This window comes from Hyperolius riggenbachi, chromosome 7 (genome assembly GCF_040937935.1).
Source record: "Hyperolius riggenbachi isolate aHypRig1 chromosome 7, aHypRig1.pri, whole genome shotgun sequence".
NCBI lineage: Eukaryota > Metazoa > Chordata > Amphibia > Anura > Hyperoliidae > Hyperolius > Hyperolius riggenbachi.
The window spans coordinates 154,910,482-154,929,073 of record NC_090652.1 but is presented as its reverse complement, the minus strand read 5'-3'; the positions used below and the strand labels follow the sequence as shown (position 1 = coordinate 154,929,073).

The 18,592-nt window shown below is 45.3% G+C and overlaps 1 protein-coding gene across 1 annotated transcript in view; it reads left to right on the top strand.

Annotated features, from left to right (window-relative positions):
• The window catches only part of RRN3 (RRN3 homolog, RNA polymerase I transcription factor), an 88,521-nt gene that overhangs the window by 20,182 nt on the left and 49,747 nt on the right, over positions 1 to 18,592 (top strand). The window contains exons 5-8 of the mRNA XM_068244780.1: positions 671 to 800; positions 7,025 to 7,084; positions 7,333 to 7,396; positions 14,685 to 14,754. Of these exons, the coding sequence (XP_068100881.1) occupies positions 671 to 800; positions 7,025 to 7,084; positions 7,333 to 7,396; positions 14,685 to 14,754 (324 nt within the window). The remainder of the gene's footprint in view (positions 1 to 670; positions 801 to 7,024; positions 7,085 to 7,332; positions 7,397 to 14,684; positions 14,755 to 18,592) is intronic.

The window sequence follows — 18,592 nt, the reverse complement described above, 5'->3', positions numbered from 1 at the left end:
TCATTGATGCTGTGGTTTTAATAATCACCTAGATATGTGCTTTGAATAGTGGTAATCATTAACTGGCCCCCATCCCCTACCCTGCCTAAAGCACAACTGTAAGGAGAGGGATATGGAGGCTGTCATATTTATTTCCTTTGAATCAGTCCTAGTTACCTGGCAGCCCTACTGATCTATTTGGCTGCAATAGTGTCTGATTAACACCAGAAACAAGCATGCAGCTAATGTTGTCAGATCTGACAATAATGTCAGAAACACCTGATCTGCTGCATGCTTGTTCCAGGTCTACGGCTAAAAGTACTAGAGGCAGAGGATCAGCAGCTTCACATCGCTTGAGCGCTGGCCAAGTCAACAGGGCTTGGCCCTGGACTATCTCCCAGTGGAACTAGTCCTGATGCCTGTGACCAAGATTAGACTGTATCGGAAGTTCTGATAATTAGTCCTTCTGGCAGTGCTCAAAGGCTATATGGTGCAGAACAAGTGTATTCCTTATTGCTATCAGCTTTACAACCTCCTGTATCACTTGTATGCTTATTGGACAGTAAATCTGTGCCACTGCTATATTATGTTGTGTAAACATTTTTAATGGTAGTGTATTATGTATTATTAAAGACGTTTTCTTTTCTGTACATTTTGTTGAAAGTTCTGCTATCTTGTATGTGTTTATTAGAAGATGCCATGGCTGAACCGAAGCAAAGAAGTTGTAGAAGAATATTTGTCCTTCCTGAGCAATCTGGTTTCAGCTCAGACAGTCTATTTAAGACCTTGCCTGAACATGATTGTCTCCCACTTTGTTCCAGGTAAGATTTTGTTTCTCAGAATCAGAATCATTTATTTCGCCAAGTACAACGGGGGTTGTACCCGGAATTGGTTTTGGCTCATACAGGGTCGGTTGATGGTACAAACACATACATGCAATCCTACAACACCTACAATCAGGTACAGTAGGTACAAAGTAAGCATTACCTATATATACATACAGCACATAACTATAGTGAAGGACGCGTGGGGGAGTCTGGAGTGCTGTGTAAGGGGCGCAGCCACAACTACCGGCGGCGCTCACTCTGCTCTGCAGCAGTTTCAGATGTCCCTCAGTGTGGCGTGGTAAAGAGTGGATAGAGAAAGAGAGAGAGAAAGAGAGAAGGGATAGCTAAAGAGAAAAAGAGGAAAGAAAGAGAGAACCAAAGCGAGAGGAGAGAGGCAGAGGCAGGGACCTTTTTGGGCTGCAGATTAAAACAGATTAAAACACCCCTGTTTTAATCAGTCACCATGTGCTTGAGCCATGCTTAAGCAAAGCCCTGGCTTGCTGCACAATCCGAGGTGGCCCAGAATCCATTTGCTGGTGGTTGCAGGCAGAGGGGGCCCAGTGGTCCTGAGAAGACGCAGGGCAAATCAGTGCAGTGCCTGGGCCTGTGGTGGTTGCTCCACGTGGATTGCGGCAGCTGCTCAGCTGATCAGGCCCAGACTCACCTGGTCAGGGCAGCAGCGATGTGCCCCCTGGATTGTTGTGGCCTCCCCTGCGGTTTGGACAGATGGGGAGGCATCCTGAATGTGCCCGAGGTGGCTTTCAGGCAGCAGCCGTGGTGAGTAAATCAGAGGCAGGACGAAGCAGTGCAGTGCCTGGGCCCATGGTCACTCCACGTGGGTGGTGGTGTCCTGGCGCGCACATAGAGGGAGCAGTTCACCAACGGAGATGTGGCTCTGCGGTGGTACGGCTGCGGGGCTGCAGCAGCAGATGGGCTCACAGTGACAGTGACAGTGACCTCACTCACAGGTCCCAGCGGAGGAATGGTCCATGTGCTGGAGAGCGTACACTGGGGTCGGTTCCTCGGCGGCAGAGCGGCCCGAACAGCCGATGCCAGCCTGCGGTGCACGTCTGTGGCTTCTGCATCTCACCCAGGCAGATGGAGGATGTTGGTGAGAGCAGGTGAGAAAAATTAAAGGAAAAAAAATAAAAAAGACCGGAGCCCTGTGGCCGTGGCGTCCGCACCCGGCGCCATCTTGGTGGAGAAAAAAAAAAATTAAAAAAATTAAAGAAAAAAAAAAAAGCTTAAAGGGAACTGAGCACCTCTTGTGCCAAAATATTTAAAACAAACCTCCCACTAAGGGAGGTTCGTAAATGTGTGCTTTGTAGGGGGCAGTACTGATTTACTTACCTATGGGAGGCTGCTCCATAAACCCCCTATTTATACAAGGGCTTCCATCTTCTTGCTGTCAATGCAGCATGCCTGGAGATTCGAGGTGTGCACAATGTTTTTATCCGCTAGTGCATGCCGGGAGATAATGGCAGTATTTGTATAGCGCCTTTCTCCTGTCGGACTCAAAGCGCTTGCGAGGCAGCCACTAGAGCGCACTCAGTAGGCAGTAGCAGTGTTAGGGAGTCTTGCCCAATGAACTCCTTACTGAATTACTGGCTTACTGAACAGGCAGAGCCAAGATTCGAACCCTGGTCTCCCGTGTCAGAGGCAGAGCCCTTAACCAGTACACCATCCAGCCACCATGTAAACTTATTCATGACTACATGTTCCGGCATGCACTAGCAGCCTGGAACGCTACATCTCCCGGCATGCCCTAGCAGCCGGGGGGGGGGGCTTAATATCCAGGCGCTTGAAACCTTGGGGTTTGCGCCATTGACAGCAGGAAGATGGATGCCCTCGTACAGACGTCGGGGCTAAGAAGCAGCCCAACCCCCCCCCCCCCCTTAGGTAAGTAAATCAAAGCGCACATAATTTACAAACCTCACGAAGACTCGTTTAAATATTTTGACATAAGAGGTGCTCAGTTCCCTTTAACATACATACGTGGATTACTTCTTTAGTCTCGGCCGTCATTGTGATGAACATTACGGAAAGTAGTGCGTAATCGCCAACGATTTTCGTATGGTCCAGCACCATTACTGTCAGTCCTGTGTAAATGTACAATAGATGCATTTCCCTCTCTTCCCAATGAAAGCAAAAACCCCTCAACCACTTCCCCCAATGTCCTGATTGTACAGAGGAATTTCACACATGGCTAGCCCTCCTGCTGAGACCAGTTGCTGGCACAGCATTCCCAAAGAAACTAGATCCAACCAGTAGAGATGAGCGCTTCCCTCCAAAATCGTACAATCAAAGAGAACTTTAATGTATTGGTAATTCAACATAGGCTTGTCACAGAAAGACAAAAATACATTTTCAGAGACCCATAAACCAGTTCTGTCATCCACCCGAATTACAATTTTCCAACTGTCGGGTCAGTCGGGAAACTGCTTTATTCAGCATGCGCAGACCGAACGCGATAGAACAGGCATGTGTAGCCTCAGGCGATACAGGGTCGCAAGTCGCTTATGAATATAGTCTCGGATTTGCGATACGCCAATCTGGGGCAGAGTCACACAGATGATTAATAAATGTTACATTTTCTGCTCTGAGTTCGGGGGGTGGCAACCTTGCTGATTAGGAGGTAACCGCGCTTGAAACATACCTACTTTCCAGGTAAAGACAGCCCAAAACTCAGTTCCTATAAAAGTTGGGGCAGGAACAAACCCGCCCAGTTCTCCATATTCCATCAACCAGGACTGTCCAAGCATGCGTTCAAGGAGGACCAAACGCATTCTGTTTCAAGGACTCTTAACATTAATGCCTACTTTAAACCGGACTCTGTTTCTTCATTCTCCAAATGAACTATCAGCCGTAACTAAAATAAGAACTTTCTGATTTTATCCCTTTTATTTTTAAGCTTTGTGTGTATATGTTAATTAGTGTATATAAATGTATGTAATGCGTTTTTGTTATTAAACGTTTAAAAAATCATTTAGCGTTATGACCTGTTGCTGAACATACACAATCATACCTATTCTCCTGAAACCGCTACTCTGTGGTTAATAGAAGTGTACATTTATAACTCGTATGCGTGAACCCGGCTCAGATATTCAGATATGACCCAGATTCCTGCATACTGCAAAGGGCTAACAGAGCGTTCTTGAAGTATTAGCATAATTACAGTAGCGGGCTGTGTAACCCGCTTAGTGGCAGATCTTTGAATTGTGTGTGTGGTAATCCCTTGGCGTCTGAACGCTCCCTCCGCTAGTCGGTTCATCAACTTGCAAAGTCAGGTTACGCTTTGTGATGAGCAAAATGACAGTGTGAGAGGATTTCTGACGCTGATCGATTGACCTTGAAGTAATAACTTTTGTTAGTATCTTGAGGTCATTATTAAGAAGGAAAATTGGTCTGTAGGATTGACATTCAAGGGGGTCTTTGTCTGGTTTAGGGATAAGTATTAAGTGGGCCTGATAAAAAGAGATGGGAAGGAAACCTTACCTGAGAGAAGAATTAAATATAGTTTGAAGTTTAGCGGCAATAAGTCGGGAATATCTTTTATAAAATTTGATCGGGATGCCGTCAGGGCCAGGGGATTTCTTACAAGGGAAGGAGGTAATGGCATCTATTATTTCATCTTCTTGGATGTCAACTTCAAGGGTCTGTGCTTGTTCAGGGGACAGCGTGACAGCGTAGGGAGTTCTATTTGATCTAGGTGGCCATTCATAATAGCTTGGGTACTTGCAAAGTAGGATTTATAGAGGTCAGCGTAATAATTTTGAAAGCACTCTACTATGAGGCCGGGGATATTTACTGTAGTAATTTAAATGACTCAGGCTGCTGACAAACAAAAGCAGCAAGGATATGAAAGCTGTAATAAGTGTGATTTTTCCTGTATTATAAATAGGGGAATTAGCGATGCAGCTAAAAGCAGAATTATATCTCACTCTTTAAATGCGGTTTATAAAATGCACCCTGGTATTTTCACAAATTACCTGGTTAGGTTTGGTAGTCTTATGGACCCATGTACCTTCCCCGAAGTCTCCATTTTAGGGCAGGGTAAGAGGCATTCCAGCCTATAATATCTGCCATAAGCCATTATGGTTAGTCTATTCTTGATCTGAGAGCCCATGCCTCAACTTATCACATCTGTGATCTTTAATTTGGGGGATAATGTAGAGTTGGGGAGAAAGATTGAGGTACATTCAGTCCTCTATAGAGTCCTCTGAGGGTCTGCTCCTTGATGCTTTGAGGAATGTCAATAAACTCCAGGCTATTCCTGTATGGTCTGTTTTCAAGATCATGTGTCTTACTTTGGTTAACCCTTGTACTGGTATGTACTGACTGCATGGTGTGCTTCAGGAGTTCTCCTCCATTATTCCATTATTCTCTCCAGGACCAAGGCATTGTGGGCAGTTTCTTGACTGAACTTGTTAACAAAAGGCCAAAGCAGATCATCTTATTGTATTATGATTCCAGAAATATATAAATTTATTAGAAGGTAAGCTAGAAGGTTGTGTAAGCAGGCCTTCAACTAAAGTTATAGACAATAAGGGCCCTTTTCCACTTGCAAGTGCAATCCTAAAGCTTGGCAGCTTGCTTCCTGCACTTGCTTAAAAAACAGGACTGCCCCTTCATGGAGAAATTGGGAATTTCATGTAAGGCTTTCTGTGATTGAAAACAGTGCTGCAAAGTTAATGAAAATTAGTTATTTATCAGGTTGAGATGTCAGTCCGTGAAATGTGTGGCTCTGCAAGATATATCACAAAGTCGTGTGCATACAGAGATATTTCACCACTTCATAGAAAATTAGCAAGGTCAGAAATATAGATTGTAGATTATGTCCTACCGTGATTTAGATTCCACATTTAATTGTAAGCTTCACTGATTGCTCCAAAAGCTCAAATGCCCAGAGACAAAAATGCTAGCAAGCCGTGCCTCAGGCACATCTGTAGGCTGCAATAATTATAATGGAACTGTGCTATCTGATTGAACATCTAGGCAACCTTGCAGCTTTTGCCAGTTCAGCCTGCATAAGATTTATATTAAACGCTAACCTAAGCTAGACTTTCCTTCATGTGAACTCATCTCTGCCATGTTCCTCTAAATAATATTTTTCCAACACATGGCTGAAGAATGCATGGCCTCTGTTTCTTGGGTTGCCAAACTACCTACTTTCTGCAAATTCCGGCATTACCTGCATTTGTCACACTTTTTTGGGCTTTGCACCTAAATGTCTCTGAGATTACACTTTACATCAGAAGGTGACAGGAGGGATGAGGGTAAGGCCTCAAGAATTGTACACACGGTAGATTGTTCTTGGCGAGGCATCTGCTTTGACAAGAGTCTACCGTGTGCACTACAGTCCACAATCACCCTCAATATTCCACCCCTTCCATAGCTACAGAACGGGACACTAGCCTGCCAGCTAGTTACACACGTACACTACACAGAACTTGGATGCCATCTTTTGCCCAAAGGATCCAGTCGCAATCCCTGCGAGTGGCAGTAATTGTGCATTTGTATCCAGGTATGAATACTGTCATGCTTCAGAGGATAAACATATCGGTATGCCTTTTATTTACAAAAGTTATCTAGATTCAGGTTCACGTTAATTATTTTTACATTTTTGCTGTTATGTAAAGTTTGATGTAGATTCCTTGTCGTTTCATTTTTGTTTTTTTTCTAACACTGAAACAATCTATTGCTTCTGATGGGGTGAAAAAGATGGCTTCATCCTTGTCCATGACATGCAGTTTTACCAGATTAAGAGAAACGAAGTCCTATTCCTGAGTTGCTTATTCCTAGAGCAACAATGTATCTGTACTTTTGCAGTTCGGAGAAAAAAATCTAAATCTTTTACTTTGTTGTAAAATAACTCCACAGATTTAGGATTATTTCCCTCCACTCACTGAGAATTGCCACCAACATAATTTACGGTTTGTGGGTTTCACAAAGTCCTCCTGCTTGAGTGACATCTTTTCTTTCCTCTATGGCAACTCTTGCTAGCTTCTTGGCGGCTGCTGCTGGTTAGCCATGCCCTTGTTCGTGGGCATTGGCAACGAGACAGCTGTGGCTATTCGGAGTGTCTGAGGCAGGCAATGTTGATTTGATTCTCCATCTCTCCCTGCATCTGCATCATCATGCTTTGGCCACAACCCCTAATTTGCTTCTTAGCCGACATCTATAGTTTCATTTTTTAAAAGAAAATCTTCTCTTAACAGCTCGCATTACAATTGCTGAAGGAGATGTGAATATTTCAGACTCTGAAGATGAAGATGATGGTAAGCGCTATGTAATATACATTGGGTGAAAAATACATAGTTCTTGTTTATGGATGTAAGATATAACTGCTTTTCTCACTCCTTGTGAGAAGGTGAAGGAAACCTTCTCAGAGCACCAGGATAGTTATCATTGTGTTAATATACTCATATAGTCATACTTGTGTTGAATAATTTCACAAGTCATCATATGGGCAATATACAGACATTGCTCGATAATTTTATGAGTAATGCTTTCTTTTTTTACATAGATATTGTTCAAACGTTTAACACCTGTCACAGAGCACTCCAGATGGTAGCGCAATATGTCCCATCGTAAGTATTATATTTATTTTCTGTTTGTTTTCATAAGTGACTTCTGATTTGTTTTCATGTTGAATTTAAATCTGTCACTTATAGCCTAGTAACTGTGCTGTAAACTCTCGTACTTCACAACAATGGCCTCAATTCACTAAGCTTTATCAAACACTTTATCAAACTTTTGATAATATATATATATATATATATATATATATATATATATATATATATATATATATCAAATGTTTTATCAATAAAACATTTGATAAATATATAACATCTTAGTGAATTAAAAGTTAGATTTTACCCATGAGGTAAATTATCAAACGTTTGATAAAGTGTTTGATAAAGCTTAGTGAATTGAGGCCAATGTGTCTAGTGCATCAAGTTCGTCACAGGCAGAAAATGCTTCAGATGAGACCAGCAAATCATTAGGTAATCTGTACAGTTCAGGAATAGTACTGCTTGATCATTGGACTCATAATCCCTTCACCAATGTCCTGCATGCTGATTACACACTTCCTGCCTAGGAAGTAGGTGCATACCAGCACAACCTTCTAGACCCTTTTAACCCTTTGCCATTGATGAGAGAGATTTTGGTATGAGTGTACCCCTCATTGACTGACTTTGCCATAAGAGTCATCTTATAATGGCTGCCAAATTGTGTTGCAACAGCCACTGCAAGCTTATTTTGAAAAGAATGTGCTATGTATAAGGGGGGATCAGGACAGCTCCCTGCCCCTAAATCTCGAATTGCCAATGCTGTTACTGCAACCAACCTCCCTCCACTCTGCCGCCTCCTTTCTCTCCTAAGCTTTTCTTGCTTCTTGGCTGCAGAATAGCATCCAGATAGGATGGCTCATACATACAGTGGAAGGATAAATAAAAGGTATCTGGTTGGGTGGGATGGGTAGAAGTATAGATCGGTATAATTGGAGGTCAGTAGAATTGACATAAGGGTCTGTTGTATAATGGAGGGAGATTATGGATAAATTTGGAAAGCTGAATGGGAAACAAATATAATGGCATTTCAGATGCATGGGAGTTCCTTATTGCTCGCATAAGATTGAATAACTGCAAATACATTGGCCTAAATTCACTAAGCTTTATCAAACACTTTATCAAACGTTTGATAATTTACCTCTTGGGTAAAATCTAATTTTGATTTCACTAAGGTGTTATATATTTATCAAATGTTTTATCAATAGCAGCAGAGCTATGAATCTAATATTGTTTCCAGTACAGGAAAAGTTAAACTCCAGCTGTTATCTATGCAAAAGAGCTTCCCTGAGTTCTCAGACTTTCAAAGTCGCAGAGAGCTCTGTCTTCTGAAGCTTATTATCTTCACTGTCGCTGTATTTTGTTTTGTTTTTTCAGCAGAGGAAAATTCTAAATGAGCCTGTTCTGTGAAATCATTTAGAATGCTGTGTAGTGTGTAAACTACAAATATTAGAGCATGATGCAATGTTATTAAAAAAAAAAAAAAAAAAAAGCTATATAACTGAAAATAAAAATATGAGACTATTTTCCTTGCTACTGATGTTCTATTAACCTCTTGACGACCAGCTAACGCCGATTGGCATAAACTGGTCGTCTGCGGGTTTCCATGGAAACGGCCGCTCGTCCGAGCGGCCTTTCCATGTCCGTTCACGGAGGCTGTCTCCGTGAACAGCCGGAGAGCCGCCGATCGCGGCTCGCCGGCAAAATGTAAACACGCGGGGAAGAAATCCCCACTGTTTACATCATACGGCGCTACTGCGCAGCAGCGCCGTAAGGCAGATCGGCGATCCCCGGCCTCTGATTGGCCGGGAATCGCTGGCATATGATAGGCTGAAGCCTATCAAACAATTCGCAGGACGGATATCCGTCCTGCGCAGCTCAGAGGGGAAGGGAGAGGGACGGAGCGCCGAAAACGCTGCGGAGGGGGGCTTTGAAGAGCCCCCGTAAAGCGCAGAGAGCCGGTGGCGATCAGACCCCCCCCAGCAGGACATCCCCCTAGTGGGGAAAAAAGGGGGTAAGTGATCGCCCTGGCATAATCCTGATCTGTGCTGCAGGCTGGAGAGCCCACGCAGCACAGATCAGACAGAAATCCACTGGTCGGCAAGTGGTTAATTATCCGTACCACACAACCAATTCTTTATATAATTTTCACTTTAACAGTGAGCAGGATCAGGCAGACCAGGACAATGAATAATCAATAGTGCTTTATAATATAAAATCATATACCATATTTTTCGGACTATAAGACGCACTTTTTCTACCCCAAAAGTGAGGAGAAAAAGTCACTGCGTCTTATAGTCCGAATGTATAACAGAGCCTCCAAGGGCAGAGCGCAGTGGAAGCCTTATCGGCTGGCCGCTGATGTGATTACTCCATCTGCTCCTCCTGTGTCGCGCAGTGTAGCAGGATCAGACACTGCACCGCCCTCCAGTCCCATATTGCTTTACTTCCAGGCACTGCCATCCTCTCGTTGTTTTACTCGGTGGAGCTACTTCACTGACAGGCAACAACCATCGTGGATTGGCTGCCTAGCCTGCAGTGCATCAGGATTGGTGGAGATGGGGCTTCTGGGTCCCGCCCTCAGAGGTATGGGAGCCACTAATATTGTTTTTTGAAGTAGCACAGTACTATAGGTCGCGATACCTCCGAGGGCGGGACCAAGAAGTCCTATCTTCACCAATCACGATGCACTGCAGTTTAGGCAGCTAATTCAGGAGGGGCATTGCCTGTCGAAGTAGCGGCTTCCAGGGACACATGATGTGAGGACAGCAATAACAGAAAGTAAAGCAAGAGGGTACTAGAAGCGACAGGTGCTGTCTGATCATGCTACACTGCACGGCAGGACAGAGGAGGAGAAGATGGATGAATCTGCTGGGCTTTTACTCTCCCCACGTGGCTCCCGACTGCACACTGCCTGAAGTCCTGTGCTGCAGCATCTATGTGCATCGTGAGAAGACCGGGGCACTAAATTAACATCCTGGCTCTCCACATGTCTAAAGCACTTCACCCGACACGGAAATAAAAAACATTAGCTGACATCCGTGCCCCGTTTTTTTGACGGCTTCTGGCTACAAGCATCTACTGTGTGCTCTCCTGTGTAGCCCAGAAAGAATTTGCTGCGCTATAAATCCTGATGGAATCTGGTGGGAGTCTTGGTAATCCTCTAACGAGCTTCTCTCCTTGCACTTCCTCCATTGACTGCACAGTATTCGGCAAGTACAGCATCTTACTTTCACTTTCTATGCTCTCTGCTAGTGTTTGCAGTTTTCAAATGTAACTCTTGCTTGTGTGGCTCTTTTTCACTGCACTGTAATTTTTTTATTATTTCTTTGCACTGGTCACTTTTTTTTTCCTTGTTCAGCCTGGCTGCAACATCTGGGCACAAGTTCCATGCAACTTTTCTGCACTGTGCACTATGATCATACCTTTGGTCATTTTCTCATGTTTATAACATGCATTATGTGTTTTCCTGCTTGAGACTATCACATATGGACAACTCATTGCGTAACGGGTTCAGTTTCCTGAGACTGTGGAACATAGGGCAACAGCATTAATTGTAGGGTAGTTAGCATAGCTGGTGGGGCATCAGGAGTTAATGAAGTGTAGCGTAGGGAGGCAGCAAAGGTTAGTGTAGCTGGGCAGTGTAGCTTAGATAGAGATGGTTTGGGGTGAAAAGGTCCATAAGAAACCCCTGCACTATAGGTGCACCAGGTTTAGTATTTTTTTTCCCCCCGATTTTTGCCCTCTAAACCTAGGTGCGTCTTACAGTCCGGAGCGTCTTATAGTCTGAAAAATACGGTAAGCAAAAAGCGTAACATACAATAACCCACATAAAAGCGTGCCAGGGTTTCACACCGCGTACATGTTGACATTGGAAAAATAAATACGAACTCAAATATTTCTGTAGTATTTCCAGTTCTACCAAAAACATCAAAGATGGTAAGGTTCTAAGATGAAAGACTCAATCCATAAGCATTACCATATCTGAACGTTGCTTTACCAGAGAAATGTCCAAAGTTGGAGTCTTCCATTGAAAGGCTATGCTCCACTGAGCTGCAAGGAGCAGATACCTGTATAAAGTGCGGAAGGTACCGGGGACCTCATCATTAGGTGCATACAATAGAGCCTGGGAAGCAGTCAGTGAGACAGGCAGAGGCGTAGCTAGAGCTTTCAGCGCCCGGGGACAAAGACAGTTTATGCCCCCCCCCCCCCCCCCATGGTGGCAAAGCGCAAAAAGGGGGCGTGGCCCCGCTTCAGAATGTGAGCGTGGTCATCGGTGCCGCTATACAAATACATAATAATATGGTAGGACATTACACTATGACTATGGCAGTATTAGATGTACTCTGTAAAGTGCTGCTGCAGAAGATGTTAGCGCTATATAAATACATAATGATATGGTAAGACATTAGACTATGACCATGGTAGGGATAGGGATTAGATTGTGAGCTCCTCCAAGGACAGTCAGCGACATGACTACAGTCTGGTGGGTCAGGTCTGGCGGCTGGAGGTCTCTGGCTCAGGCATAGTGGTGGTGTGTGCTGGGCTCTGGCCCAGTGGGTTCTATGGCTAGAGGCCTCAGGTCTGCCTGGTGGTGTGGTGGGCACCACCAGGCAGGCGTGTAGTGGGCTGGACCCTAGTGGGCTGGAGACCATGGTCAGCAGTGAATGGGGGTGGGTACCTGGGGAGGCTGGTATGTCTGGGAGTGAGGGGTCGCAGCAGCCAGTAGGCAGACAGAAAACTTACATAAAACAGCCAGCCAGGTTGCAGCCTACTGCTACATGTGCGCTGCCTGAAACTGGATAGTACTGCCTAAATCTGGGTTGGGTGGGCTGGGCTAGCAGGAGCTTGGCTTCTATCTTTTCTTCCCCCAGATACTGTGATAATGGCTGGATGAATGTGTGATAAAATGCTAAAAGCTTTAAGCCTAAAGGGTCAGGGACAGGGTCAGTCAGTCAGCGAAAGGGAATGTATGTATGACATACATACATTCTGTGATTCCATCCCTGACTGCCTGACCCTGTCCCTGACTCTGCAGGCTTCTTCAAGCATTTAGCATTTTATCACACAAGTACCCTATTTTATGGACTATGACTCCCTCCCAGAAACAGTAATTCCACACCCAGTAATCTCCTCCACCCCCTCAGTAACAGTAACCCTCCAGTAACAGTAATTCCACCCCCAGCAATCTCCTCAACCCCCTCAGTAACAATAACCCTCCCAGTAACAGTAATTCTCCTCTCCCACCCCCCAGTAACAATAATCTATGCTTCCATAACTGCTGCCCCACTTAAGATACAGTACAGTACAGTGGAGACTTCACTTACGCTCCTTCAGCCCCTGGCTAAGTCCATCTGCTGGTCTCTGCTTTTTTCACTACTACACACAGCCAGCCCCAGCAGCAGCAGTCTGTCCAGCACTTCACACATGTCCATCCTTGCTCCAGTCAGCCGGGCCTCCCTCAACACACTTACGGGGTTACAGATGCTGCATCCAGCAAGTGCACAGCACTTTCCAAAAAGTCAGCTCCTCTTGTCTCTCCCTCTTCCCCCGGCTTCAACTGGTCTCCAGTGCGCGGCTCCCTCTGCTCCATACAACAGCATCCAGGGCTCCCTCCGATCCATGTGACCACACGTGGCTCCATCTGGGCACCATACATGGCTCCTTCTGGTCCATGTGGATGCCGCACACGGCTATACCAAGCAGCACAGTCCAATCAGCCAGACCTCCAGCACTCAAACATCCTGGGGCTTCAGTGACAGCATCCTGCACGTGGGTGCACAGCACTTAATGACGTGAGCTGGCACCGCCGCTACTCTCTCCTCATTGGTGGTTCGCTCTGCAGGGGGCAGAACCTCTTCCACAGCAGCCACATAATGTAGATTGCAGGAGCCAGGAGGTAGGTCCCAGCCAGTGCAGAGACAAATTGGGCTTGGCTGGATGCTGGCTCCGCTCACTCTACTCATCCGTCTCCGCCCCCCTCTCCATAGTTGCACTCCACTTCCCTGCCTGCCTCCGGCGCTCCTCCTCACTCACCATCCGGCTTGTGACGTCTCACAGGAAAAGCCCAGAGCAAGGCAGCAGCAGCAGAAGACTCCGGCACAGAGAGGAGATTTACACAAAAAATAAATGCGGCTGGGCGCCCTTAGTGAGTCAGCGCCCGGGGGCACATGTCCTACCCCGCCCACCCCTAGCTACGCCCCTGGAGACAGGAAATGTAAGCACATCCTGAACCATAGTCCTCCATTCTGCCCAGAATTGGCTAGCCACTATTACATCAGCATACCATAATTCTTAGTCTCTGCACACTACGCACACTAGTCACTTGACAGGCAGGCTGTTGGGCCAGTCAATGTGCAGGGATCAAGTCCTTTAAAGTCACTGGACCTGCCGGGGCTCAGGGCAGGTTCAGTGGCGCAGCCGTTAGAGGGAGCGCGAGTAAGTTAGCAACCCTCGCTATGCTGCACTACCGCAGCATAATGTGCGCTGAACTCTTGCTTCTTACTTACGCACGCTACGCTGCCACTAGCGTGCTTAGCGTGTAGAGACTAAAAATAAAGGCTGATTTAATAGCGCAAGCAACAGGAGGTTACTCGCGCTATTTAGGTTAGTGACTCAACGCCATTGACCATAATCCTTGTTTGGTTTCTCATAGACAACACCTTTTATATTTATTTATTTATTTTATTGTTTTTTAGTACCAATTTTTACTGCATTGTTATTGTCGTGAATTTTTGTCTAGCTGTGTAATTCCACTGTTTTTTGTTTTCCCTTTCAGTAAACTGGAAATATGAAAATATACTTTGCAGGGCTGTGGAGTTGGAGTCGGGACCATTTTGGGCACCCTGAGTCGGAGTTGGAGTCTGAGTCGTTGATTTCATAAACTGAGTCTGAGTCGGATGATTTTTGTACAAAATCCACTGCCCTGTTAAGTATTAGACTAAAGCTGGCCACTAACGGTCCAATTTCTAGCGAAAAATGACGAAAATTCATCCGGGCAACATTTTTTTCACTCGTTCATAATCTATTGTGTCCACCAATGGAGATTATTTACAACCAATCCGATCAGAATTTCTGATCGCTCGAACGATTTTTCGCTAGAAATTGGACCGTTAGTGGCCAGCTTAAGGATTCGGAGTCTGGGCCATTTTTGACACCTGGAGTTGGAGTCGTGGTTTCACAAACTGAGGAGTTGGAGTCGGAAGATTTTGTACCGACTCCACAGCCCTGATACTTTGTGCGATTGTTGTTTAGATGAAGGTATTCATCTGTTCTAAAACATTTTCTCTTTTTATCTTTGCAGAGCACCACGATTCCTGATGCCAATACTTGTGGAAAAGTTTCCTTATATTAACAAACCTGCAAGAGTTCTGGTGAGACTTTTTTTTTTCTTTTCCTGTTGACCAAAACCCAAACAGGCAAATAGACTGTCAAAATTTGTGTGAAAAGGTATTTTGTGTCAATTTTTCTTTAATTATTTCATGCTATATGGCATATATATTGATCTAGCACTGCAACTTTGTTTCACATTGTCGAATAGGCATGAGTGATGTTTTCCTTCTTGTGTTCTGTAATTCTAGGTACACACCAAACAATTTTCTGGCAGGTCGATTATTTCCAACATGTCTGACCTGAATTCGATTTTCCCTTCAATTTTCTGATCGATTTCCGTAGAAGTGAAATTTCCAAAGATGGGAAATAAAACGTAAAATTGATTGAAATTCAGATTGGACATGTTTGAAATAATCGATCTGACAGGTAAATCTGCCAGAAAATTGTGTGGTGTGTACCTAGCATTGCATGTTTAAATCTCTTTATCCAGTGCCAGAAACAGCATTGTTCTATGTACTTGAGTCTTACTGGCTTATAGTAGATTCTCTCACTTTCCTCCTTTTTCTTCCTGCCTTTACTTTGCATTTTAGTCCCGGTTCTGTTTTAAATGATATCTTTAGGCAAAAACTAAAGCACGCAGTACTGATGCATATGATGTAAAGTACAGTGGCTTGCAAAAGTATTCGGCCCCCTTGAAGTTTTCCATATTTTGTCACATTACTGCCACAAACATGAATCAATTTTATTGAAATTCCACGTGAAAGACCAATACAAAGTGGTGTACACGTGAGAAGTGGAACGAAAATCATACATCATTTCAAACATTTTTTACAAATCAATAACTGCAAAGTGGGGTGTGCGTAATTATTCAGCCCCCTGATTCAATACTTTGTAGAACCACCTTTTGCTGCAATTACAGCTGCCAGTCTTTTAGGGTATGTCTCTACCAGCTTTGCACATCTAGAGACTGAAATCCTTGCCCATTCTTGTTTGCAAAACAGCTCCAGCTCAGTCAGATTAGATGGACAGCGTTTGTGAACAGAAGTTTTCAGATCTTGCCACAGATACTCGATTGGATTAAGATCGGGACTTTGACTGGGCCATTCTAACACATAGATATGTTTTGTTTTAAACCACTCCATTGTTATCCTGGCTTTATGTTTAAGGTCATTGTCCTGTTGGAAGGTGAACCTCCACCCCAGTCTCAAGTATTTTGCAGACTCCAAGAGGTTTTCTTCCAAGATTGCCCGGTATTTGGCTCCATCCATCTTCCCATCAACTCTGACCAGATTCCCTGTCCCTGCTGAAGAGAAGCACCCCCAGAGCATGATGCTGCCACCACCATATTTGACAGTGGGGATGGTGTGTTCTGAGTGATGTGCAGTGTTAGTTTAACGCCACACATAGCGTTTTGCATTTTGGCCAAAAAGTTCCATTTTGGTCACATCTGACCAGAGCACCTTCTTCCACATTTGCTGTGCCCCCCACATGGCTTGTGGCAAACTGTAAATGGGACTTCTTATGCTTTTCTGTTGACAATGGCTTTCTTCTTGCCACTCTGCCATAAAGGCCAACTTTGTGCAGTGCACGACTAATAGTTGTCCTATGGACAGATTCCCCCACCTGAGCTGTATATCTCTGCAGCTCGTCCAGAGTCACCATGGGCCTCTTGACTGCATTTTTGATCAGCGCTCTCCTTGTTCGGCCTGTGAGGTTAGGTGGACGGCCTTATCTTGGTAGGTTTACAGTTGTGCCATACTCCCATTTCTGAATGATTGCTTGAATAGTGCTCCGTGGGATTTTTAAGGCTTTGGAAATCTTTTTGTAGCCTAAGCCTGCTTTAAATTTCTCAATAACTTTATCCCTGACCTGTCTGGTGTGTTCTTTGGACTTCATGGTGTTGTTGCTCCCAATATTCTCTTAGACAACTTCTGAGGCCGTCACAGAGCAGCTGTATTTGTACTGACATTAGATTACACACAGGTGCACTCTATTTAGTCATAAGCACTCATACAGCAATGTCTATGGGCAACTGACTGCACTCAGATCAAAGGGGGGCCGAATAGTTATGCACACACCACTTTGCAGTTATTTATTTGTAAAAAATGTTTGAAATCATGTATGATTTTCGTTCCACTTCTCACGTGTACACCACTTTGTATTGGTCTTTCACGTGGAATTTCAATAAAATTGATTCATGTTTGTGGCAGCAATGTGACAAAATGTGGAAAACTTCAAGGGGGCCGAATACTTTCGCAAGCCATTGTATGTATATGCATGTCTTGGCAATCCAGTAGTAAGCTAGTCAGCCAGCCCACCTGTGGTCCCTGCTTATCCGATCAGCCTAAGAAAGGGGTGCAGCAATGCAAAATAATGAAAAGTGAAGCCTCTCACAGTCAATCTTTCTGTACTTAAAAGTGTACCAGAAATGGTACACTGGCGCTTATTTATACTTCCCTGGTGCCTCCTCCAGCCCCATGAGCACCGTGGCTTCCCTCGCTATCCTCTTCAGTCCCTCTATTCTGGCTCTACGACTCCAGGTAATCCGGTAAGTCACCGCCATTTGTGGGTTTCTGCCACGCGCACACCCCCCCTACCCCTCCATCCCCTGGAGCATTCTGCACCTGAGCAGTACTACAGCACAGGCGCAGAATGCTCCAGGGGACGGGATCGCGATGAGGGGTGCGTGGCTGAGCCACACATGTGCAGAAGGCCGGGAGTCATAGCGGCATAACCGAGGGGCCGAGGAGGACGGCAAGGGAGGCCACAATGCTCATGGGGCTGCAGGAAACCCCAGGTAAGTATAAATAAACGCTAGTGAACATCTCAGGTTCACTTTAAAGACTCTGCCAGAGGACACAGAAGCCCAGCTTTCAGATGCAAAATGCCTGCTTTTACATTTATGTTCTCTATGATTGCTTTTATATGTTGTTTAGCTGTTGATCAAAAAGCTACATACCCACAATCATAAACATTAGAGCAGGGGTGCCCACACTTTTTCGGCTTGCGAGCTACTTTAAAATTCGGCAAGGCCAGGAGACCTACCAACGTTTCAAATGCTAAGGTAAGCGTCACCCCCCCCCCCCACCCCCGGATAGGTTAGCTAGGTATATGTGCTTTCAGTATAGGTTAACCAGGAATATGTGCCTTCAGTATAGGTTAACCAGGTATATGTGCCTTCAGTATAGGTTAGCCAGGTATATGTGCCTGCAGTATACGTTAGCTAGGTACATGTGCTTGCAGTATAGGAGGTAGTAGATAACTACCTCATTCCGGTGGCTGAGGATCCAGGAATGCTCTGGCGGGCTAAGGGGCGGCGGGCAGCATGCTTGTATCATGCCCTCCGGCGGCTGAGGGTCCAGGAGCGCTCTGGCGGGTTAAGGGGCGGCGGGCAGCACGTGACGTGCGTGCTTGTAATGAGCCCGGCACCGCCCCCAGGCATGACGCTGCAGCCGCGCCGCCTCTCTCTTCGCCTGCATCCTTAATGGCCAGCATCTGACAGCAAAACGTGATGAGACGCAGCCGCGTTCTACAGCTGCCGGCCGCAACATTAAATGAGACGCTGCCACGAGGCCGCGATCTACCGAGAAGGAGGTCGCAATCTACTAGTAGATCACAATCGACCTATTGGGCAGCCCTGTATTAGAGGGACAGCGGCCTGTCAAAAGGCTTATTCCTGCAAGTATTTATGCTGAAATCGATTGGGAATCTGCCTGCGGTTTATGGCGGCCAGCCGATCTCTCTCTCCCCCAGAATTGCTAGATGTATGGGTATCTTTAGAGATCTGGTGTGGTGGAATGCTAAGCGGCATCGCATGACTCCTGCACACATACTAGATTCTCTGCCGAGATAGCCCAAATTACAGCCTCATCACAGTTC